The 9,256-nt window shown below is 51.9% G+C and overlaps 1 protein-coding gene across 1 annotated transcript; it reads left to right on the top strand.

Annotated features, from left to right (window-relative positions):
• The first annotated feature begins 1,154 nt into the window (after nt 1-1,154).
• DMRTB1 (DMRT like family B with proline rich C-terminal 1) lies at nt 1,155-8,110 on the top strand. The gene is made up of 4 exons (XM_068961516.1): nt 1,155-1,740; nt 3,352-3,557; nt 6,559-6,772; nt 8,046-8,110. Exons 1-4 carry the CDS (start codon nt 1,155-1,157, stop codon nt 8,108-8,110), a joined length of 1,071 nt encoding a protein of 356 aa, XP_068817617.1.
• The last annotated feature ends 1,146 nt before the right edge of the window (nt 8,111-9,256 follow it).

Here is a 9,256-nt window from a genome sequence, read left to right as displayed (position 1 = left end):
GGAGGAGAAGGGGACGACAGAGGATGAGATGGCTGGATGGCATCACTGACTCGATGGACATGAGTCTGAGTGAACTCCGGGAGATGGTGATGGACAGGGAGGCCTGGCATGCTGCGATTCATGGGGTCGCAGAGTTGGACACGACTGAGCGACTAAACTGAACTGAACTGAACCCTCTTAAAGGTAATGATTAATCCTATGATGACAAGTTTGTTTTTTTTTTTCCTTTCTTTCTTTTTGGGACCTAAGCAGAGAGGGGAAAAGACGTCAGGGTGTCACAAATTTCTATCAAACAAGAAAATGAATTAGCTTAGCAGTCTTGGGAAAACTATGAAGTTGTGGCAGCTTTGCAGGTGTCCCAAGATTTGGGTTGCTTTACAGGAATAACTAAATTCATGGCACAATTAAGCACTGGTTCAAGCTCATGCTAAAATATCCTAAGTCCCTTTTACTTTAAATCATTCATTCCAAGTATGCTTTTCTTTGGAAGGTATCAACTGCAATATGCCACTTTCAGAGATGCATTCCTGTACCAACAAGACTTAAAAGATGGGAATTACTCTAAAGGCACACCCTTGAGCAACCATCACACAGCACTGAGCTCCTGAGAATATTCTGGAAGCATCACTGTGAACAGTTGCTTCTCTGTAGGGGAGAAAAGTGAAATTAAACAGAAGCAGCAGCTTCTGTATGGAGAAACACGGTTTGACACTTGGAATCCTTTTCTACTGCAACAGGTTTACCAACAGCTGCGTTCCTCTGGAGTTTTGAATCTGTGGATCCTTGAGTATCACTCCGCCTTTTTTTTTTTTTTTTTTAAATTATGAAATACCTTCTGTACACCGTACGGCAGGAAGAGAAAGTTCGGAAATTACATGCATAAGACTCAGCTAACCCAGATGACATACATGCAATAGCATTACTTGAAGAACTTATTCAACCCAATCCTTTGCATTTTGTTAACCAAGGCACAGAACCTCTCCAAATTTTGCACCAAAGAAAAGAGAGAATGCAAGGGTCTTGCTGCAGCTCCTGGGACGCACTGAACACCACCTTGTTACAAGTGTATCCAAAGCTCCCAGCACCAGGGACTTGGGCGGACTGCTTCTCTCTGTTTCACTGTCCCTGAAGCTTTCAGAGGAGACGGTTGTGCTATGAATGCAGACCTTACAAAGCAGGCCAAGAAGATGCTTCGTACCCCCAAGTGCTCGCGGTGCCGGAACCATGGCTTCCTGGTACCAGTCAAGGGCCACGCGGGCAAGTGCCGCTGGAAGCAGTGCACCTGCGAGAAGTGCTACTTGATCACCGAGCGCCAGAAGATCGTGGCTGCACAAAAGATGCTCAAGAAGCAGGCCTCTGGAGAGGAGCAGGAGGTGGCCCTGTGCGCACAGGGACCCCAGCTGGCCCCCCGGGGCGCGGCCGCCACCCCAGGCCCAAGCTTCTGCCCGCTGCTTCCGCTTGCCCCTTTGGGAGACGCGCAGCCGGGCCCTTCGGGCCAAGCGGCCGCCTGCCTCCCTGAGAGGCCCCCGCGGGGCCAGAGCCCCAGCCTGAGTGCCTTCCAGCCAGTGCTGGGCGGCCACAACCGCGGCCAAGTGGGCCTGAGCGAACAAGCAGCCAGGGCCAGGCCCAGCTCTCTGGAGCCCCAGCTGACGGCGGAGGCCGCCGGCCAGGGCTACCCCGGCTGCCTGGAGCTGCGCAGGCTGCCGCGGCCTGTGCCGAGCCCGCCGTTCACCGACTTCGGTAAGATTCCCGGTGCCCTGAGCCTTTGTCCCGCGGTTGGTTCCTCTCCGGGCTGCCGCCTCCCCACTTCCCTCACTCTGGCGTCCCAGGCCAGCCGCGGGTATGGGCCCTTGGGGTGGGGGTGGGAAGATGCTTTCTAGAGGGAATCTTGCTTCGGGATACCTTTTTCTGAGTAGGCATTTGGGTTTGCTGCCTTTTTGCAAGAAGGTAAAAAGAGAGAAAGGAATGGGTGGTTCTGAGGGGGTAATTTTAAAAAACATTTAGCTATAGTCTCTGCTTTTCCATTCCGGGAGAAAAAAAAAAAAATGGCCGCAAAAAAAAAAATGACCCCCCAGTCCGCTTAGCTGAGGCTCCTCCTCCCAACAGAGAGGATTGCGGGAGAGTGGCCCTATTGCGCTTGCGCAACTCTTCCCACCCTTTTCTGGTGCTGGAGGCTCCTCCCCCAGAACGTCCTCGTGGGTGGGCCAGCGCCTTATGACTGCACCTGCGTCCCTCCGCCCACCCCTCCCCCATCTTCTGTTTCCTAGTCAGCTTGCTCCTCAGCCGTGCTCTGGCCCAATGGCTGTGTATGGGCGTACTTCCCACCTGTTTCCCAGGCATGGATGGGAATGAGACCTCTTCTCTGCTCCCTACAAGAGAACAGTCTGTTGAGACATTGTTGCTGTTTTTCTCTCCTCCCTCCACGTGCATAAATTACATTGTTCCCTAGGTATTGTAACTTTCACTATTACAATTTCAAGTCACATGTAGGTTTGAGACTTTTAAAAAGGGGCTCATTTTGGGTGCAGTCACGTGTTTTCTTGTTTTTCTGTATGCAGTGTGGTAGAAAGAGCGCAAGTCTGAGTCAGGACGCTGAGGGGCTGGCTCACTTGGTAATCTTAGGCAAGCTCCTTCCTTCTGTGACAGCCTCGCCCCTCTGTAGGCTAAGGGGATTGGCCCGATGCTCTCCGAAGGCCACTTCTGCCTTCTGGGACGTTCTAGGAAAATACAGGTCCCTAGAGAACTAGATGAGGAAGACAGATCTGAAAAGCAGTTCTAGGAGAAGGATACCTTTCTACAGATATGGAGCCTTTCTTTGTTCCATCAACTGAGCACTGTGTGCCCAGCACTAGTGATGAAAAGGTGAAGGGGGGTGAGTCAGATTCCTTGCCCTCAAGGATCTTGTCCTTGTGAAAGAAAAGGACATCACAGAGAACTCTAATAACCAGTGGTTTAGCTGTGGTCTGAAGGAAGATCAGGAGCTGAGCACTGAGGATTCAAGAAGGCAAAGGGGTTAGGAAAAAAAGCCTTCCAAGCAGAGGGGACAGCATCTGCAGAGGCCCTGAGGTGGAGGAGAAAGAAGGCGCTACTAGTGATCAGACAGTGAGGCTGGAGTGAAGGCAGGAACGCAGCCTGCGTGGGCTTCATGGCTGGGCCAAGGACTTTTGCTGAGGGCCACAGAACATGGTTGAAGGGTTTAAAAAGCAGGGAGGATCAAAAGCATAATGGATGTGGGAGATGTCTGTGAATGGATATGAGTGTATTTATACTGCTACCTTCAGACAATAATATGGTGCCCTTTTTTCTAGCTCCATGTGTTTTTAACACTTCCCTCGTTGCGTGTCTTTTCAGGGCTCCCTCTGAGCATCAACTCAGATTCTGTGGTGGGGTCTGAGTGCCTGGAGAGAGAACCTCCCAAGCTGTACCCCAGCTGCTCCAGCATGTACCCCTACCGCCCTTTTCCTCTGGGCTACCAGGATGCGTCCCCAGGTGTGGGGATCCCTCTGCAGCAGAGTTTCCAGCACCTGTCCTATAGCCACTACTATGGAGGAGGCTTGGTGAGTCCCATTCCTGATATTTTCGAAGTTCCTCCCTATTTCAGCTGCCCTGGCTGCTTTAGCAGACTTGCTCCCAGGCAGCCAGCCATTGTGCTCACTCTGTACCAGGACATGGGCGATGGGTGGAAGGATACAGCATTGGCCTTGTATGCTGTGCACCTCCGGGAAAGCACATGTGAACAAGTTGGCCTGGGCTGTGGCGTGGGCTAAGAGACTCTGGGAGCTCAGGCAAAAAGGAATGCAGACACATCTCAGATAAACCTGGGGAACAGCCACACGGGAACCTGAATGACCACCAGCCTTGATCCATGGAATGCCAGTCAGTACTAGGTACCAGATAGGAAATAGCACTTTCCTGGAGCCACACATTTGAGGGCAGAGTCAGGAGCAGACAAAGGTCCCCTGCTGCAAAAGAATGGCCCACTTGAGATGGCAGAGGGCTTTCAAGAGGATAGGGCACTTAAGCTTAGTCATGAAAAATATGGAGACTTCCCCCAAACACTGGTCACCTTAGGAGATACTTGTTGAAAAAAAAAAGGGTAAATTTAAATCATTTTATAAGGTCAGTGATCAGTTACTAACTGGTGTGCTCTTTGAGCCTAGAGTTTTGAGTTCTGGAAGTTCTGGATATATAAGAGTTGTGTGAGATGTGGGTCAGGTGACCAGCTTTTGCAGCATTGGTTGCCAGCTCCTTCCGTCGTTCTCCCTTTTGGCAACCCCAGAGGGCCATCGGAACTGCAGAATAGTGAGAGGCCTGGGTGACCAGTCCTGACTTTGGCTCGTAAGGCTGGACCTGTGAGGGAGTTGACTGAGATGCAGCTCACATTCAGGGAAGTGTGGACCACTGTTACTTTTACTTTCTTCCTAAGCTACAAGCCCAACCCTGTGTGTTACAGAGATGCTGCCTTGGGTGGAGGGTAGAGAAGAGTGAGTAGAGAGCAGGCTGCTTTGGTCTAATGTGGAAAGTAAGAGAAGGGACCAAAGTTTGATGTTAACGTAGTGAAGTCATGCACTGCTCCTGCTTCACTGCAGCAGCATCTTCTCTGATCCAGATATTCTAAAGTTTTATTCAGAAATCATTTTCCATTCATTCAAGGGGGAAAAGTTTGAACACCACTAGTCTTGATCATTTCCAGGGTGCCTACTGGCCCTTATGTAAGCCTCCGAGGTACATGTTATTTTCTCATTGTAGGGCAGAGGAAGAAGGCTCAGAGGAGTAACAGATTTGTCCAGGGTCACGGAAGTGCGGAACAAGGGACTGGGATTCAGATTACACAACTGGTCAGTGACAGAGTCAGGACAGAGGCTAGGACAGACATGACCCTGACTCTCACCATCCCGCTGCCCTGCCTGAAACTGAGGGTGGGGTGCGGGCCACCCCACTGCAGCCCAGGGAGAACACGGCATCTCTAGCCTCCACACAAAGAGAGGGGTCTTGGCCAAATGGAGCACACACCCACCGTCTGCTCGCACAGAAGCCTGAGGCCTGGCGTCCAGGGCAGGGCTCTGATTGACAGGCCTGCCAGACGGCCTTTGTTAGGAGTGTGATCTCAGTTGGTTTATCTGGGCCCGAGCTGCCACCACCAGCCCCAGGCAGGAGCTGTGATCCAGGGAGAGACTTGGCTGAGCAGCTTGGAATGAAAGACTAATAATCCCCCTTCCTGCCCCCTTCACGTCTGGATAGGGGATCACCCATTCATTTGTGAAGCTGTTTCAAACCCAAGAGCCTGTGAGTTGCTTCATCCTTGTCCTGCTGCCCCTGCCCAGCCTCCCAAATACTCCCTGAGCCGCCTTCTCTTCCTGCCCTGTGCCACCTGCTGCTTCTGTGCTCCCTCGTTTCTCTTCCCACGAAAGAGCACAGGCCTGGAGTCAGACAGACCTAGAGACCAACCCTGCCTTTGCTGCCTACTCTCCACGTCGCCTGGGCATGCCGCCGAACTCCTGAGGGCCTTACTCAGGTTCTTAGTCTCTAGCATGGGGGCATCCTCAGGCTGTCGATAGATTCTGGGTGCACAAAAGTGGGCTTTCTTCCCTTCCTTGTGGTCAAATTAAGTTAGGAAGTGCTGGGTTCATGTAAGCAGATTTAATAGGCTCATGTGTAAGCCATCGATGTGGGGGCAGTTTTCAGGGCTTCTCAAACTCCTTGGGCAAAGAACACTTCTAAGAGCACTGAAAAATATCTTGTGGGACACTGAATTTCTTTGGCACACAGCCTGTGAAGTGCTGCTCTGGAGTCCCTGGATGGAGGAGTAAATAATAATGGCTTGCCCTGAAATTTATGATTTTCTATTACATTCATGTCTTTCTCAGTTAAGCTGAGCTGTGTGGTCATCACCCCTCCACATCCCGTTATTCCAGCCTTGGGGTCCTGTGGTATGGAGTTAGCTTTCACCTTCTGAAGAAGGAACATAAACACAGAAGGGCTGAAGCCACTTTTCCTGAGGTCACCTAGCTCCCCTTGCCTCAGTTACAGCTGCACTATACTGTCTGGTTAGAATGAGGGGCCCACAGGCCCAGTGATGCTGGAGTCTTAAGTCATCACATGTGCCAGAGGTGGGACCCCAAGTAGGTGGATGCTTTCAGACCCTTCTCCGGTGCAGAGCAGTGGAGTCAGGCCGACTTGGGATTCTCTTCTGCCTCTGCTGCTCCCCAGCTCTGGCCTGGGCCTGGACCGTCGTCTCACTGATGCTGGTTTTTGTCGCTACAGTGAGGATGGTTAATGGACCCTCCCTCCTAGGGTCGTCAGGATAGAATGAGGCTGTAGACATACTCAAATGCAGCTGCTCCCCAGGCTTCTCTGTGTTGTGCCTGTGTCCGTCCTTGCCTTCAGTCAGCTGGCAGGGGTTTGCCGAACACCCTGTTCTGAGTATCCTGTGCTCCACTGTCTGGGCTGCAGAGATGAATCGCCTCCACAGGGAGCCCCCATTCAGGGGCCTGAATGTGGGATCGGCCCCCTGGCTCACCCTCTGCCCTCTGACTGTCTGCTGTGTGTGCCCTGCAGGTGGCGGAACCTGTGGGAGACTTCCAGCCGAGCTACTACCCGCCGCTGGGGCAGCCGCCACTGGGGCAGCCGCCACTGGGGCAGCCGCCGCAGCCTCAGTTCCTCCCGCCGGGCTTGCTGTCTGCGCTCCACTTCCTCCTGCCGCCACTGCCCCCACCGCCTCCAGCAACCTTCTCGCTGACCGTCCTGTCTGACACAGACAAGGAGAACACCGGTGAGTGAGGCCCCGTCTTCCAGCTGCTGAGGGACGCAGGAAGACTCTGGAGGACGGGGGTCCTACTGTGACGTGGGCGTGGAGGGAAGGGAAATGGAGAACAGGATTTTCAATGTCCTGGGCCCTGGGGAAACTCTTTCCTGGCACCGCTCTCTAAATTCCATACATGAACTTCTAGGGGAGGTGAGTCCCCATTCTCAGGTGAGGAAACTGTGATAGAACCCTGAGAGGGTCTCACATATGTACATGGTGCAGCTCGGATTCCAACAGAAGTCTCTGTCTGGCTCCAGCTTCAACGCTAATTTCCTCACCTTAACAGTTCCTGTGGGCAAAGATGTGGAGGATGGCACGCACATGGTGCCGAAAGACCAGAGATGCCAGGCCTCTCTGGCTGGGGAAGCAGCACGTGCTGAGCCTGCCTGGGGCTGGTGGGGATGATTCCTCTGGCTCGGGCCACTCTGGCCTTCACAGCTCGGTCACTGGTGCACCGGGTGATCTTGGGCACTCACACCCTCCTCTGGGCCTCAGTCTTCTCACCTGTAAAGTGGGCCCTGTCACAGGGTTACTGTGAGGGTTTTCTTTTGAGGGCCCTTGAAGCTTTAAAAGTTGTAGGATTTTTTCTTCCCTCTTTCAGTCCTCCCCTGAGGCTCCTTAAGAAAAGAAACCGAGGCCTGTTGTATGTCCGATGCCTAGATCTGTTAACTGGGAAAGTGGTTCAGTGTGACTTGAAGTACGATGGCCCTGGTGCCGCACAGCCTGGGTGTAAGTCCTGGCTCCAGCACTTGCCCACGGTGTGACCTCGGGCAAGTTCATTCACTCCTTGGTGCTTCAGTTTCGGTATCTGCAAGAGCAAACTAATGAAGGGTCTCTTCCCTCATGAGGTCATCCTGAGGATTAAACAAAACCTAAAATGACAAAGGCATTGGTAAAGATTATTCTCACTGTTGTCCCTAATCCCCATGCCAACCATGATGCTGCATGGTAAGCACCTTCTAATGGACAGAAGGAGACGCTGAGGTTCAGAGCTGAGAGTAGCTCGCTTCCTGCCACCCAGCTTGTGACAAGCAGAGCTGGAGTCTGAACTTGAGTCTATATCCTCTGGCCAGGGCTAGAATCCCAGTTTCCTGACTCCTAGCAAATTAAAAGTAGGAATGGGAATAACTAATTCTCTATAGGGACTGGCAATGATGGTGATGCCTTGTAGAAAACTTAGTGTGAAAACAGGTGATTTCCCCTCTTTCTCAATCCAGCCCCTCTTCTCTGTCCTTCACAGATGACCAGGATGTGGAGGGGCCGAGCGAGCCCAGCCAGCCATCGTCCCAGGAGCAGTCTGACTAGGCCCAGGCCCTTAGGCCAGCAGCGTGGGGCCTTGGTGTGGGGCAGGGGTGGGGGGCGGGGGGGGGTGGTGCTTGCAGCAATGATTTTCTTGTCTCTATTCAGTGATATGTAGGGAGGAAGGATAGTGATAAGCTAAGGTGGCTGTGAATTCCCATTTCAAGATAGGAGGAAGAGTGTGGTTGCTAAGGTTCTCTCAAGCCTGAGACACGGGGCTTGAAAAGGAACTCAGAGGATGAAGTCACCAGGGCTCGGCCAGAGCTCTGAGATGTGGGAGGCTGGCGAGAGCTCACATTTCGGAATGAATTTAGCCAGCTCTGTGTTGGTTGCTGTTAGTCAGATTCACCCCAGAGGCAGCCTTTGACTTCCTCAGGTCCTGCTGCAGGGCGGAGGCACTGTCTACCTCAGCCTCTGCTTCTGCTGCGTCTGTCTGGTCCCCAGCAGAAGGCAGCACAGACATCAGGCGTCCAGCACACCAAGTGGACGGCGGGAGCAGCCAGGACCAGGGTGCTGAGCAGGCTCTGCTGCCCCCTTCTTACGGCTCTGTCCCCCGGGGTCAGCCTGGGCCCCTTCTCTAGGGGCTTTATCATCAAATATAAGCATTTTAGCCTCTGAGGTTCCTTCACTTTTTCCCCATGAAGTTTAAGCCATTATGGCATCATTTCTGGTTTGAAAAAAAAAAAAAACTATTAAAGTGTGACTATTTCATGTTTTCATAGTGATTGCTAGCTTTAAAAATTAGGCTTTTTGTAAGTTCTCATGCAGTTCTCAGAGAATAGGATGGTGCTTCTAGGTTACCGTGGCATCAGTTTCTTCTCTGGGGACTGTTGACATTTGAAATAAAATGAACAGTGGAAATCCTTGTGGAGGGTGTGCGCTCTCTTTAACTTTCTGCGGAATGCAACCTTGGGAAGGGGAGGCAGTGGCTGGGATTCGTGGCCTGTCAGCCTGCTCTTTCTATGCACTTAGGCAAGACTTTCCCTTTATCTCAGGTATCACCTGAGAGGCTTGGGCAAGGCTGGTAGCTTTTTTACTATCAGTATTATTGTTGTTATTTTTTTTCTATGGTTAAAAAAATTTCTTATTCATTTTTAATTGAAGGATAATTACAGTATTGTGTTGTTTCTGCTATACATCAACGTGGATTAG

Source organism: Capricornis sumatraensis, chromosome 2 (assembly GCF_032405125.1).
Source record: "Capricornis sumatraensis isolate serow.1 chromosome 2, serow.2, whole genome shotgun sequence".
In the NCBI taxonomy this organism is placed as follows: Eukaryota; Metazoa; Chordata; class Mammalia; order Artiodactyla; family Bovidae; genus Capricornis; species Capricornis sumatraensis.
This window is presented reverse-complemented; position numbering and strand designations above follow the sequence as displayed.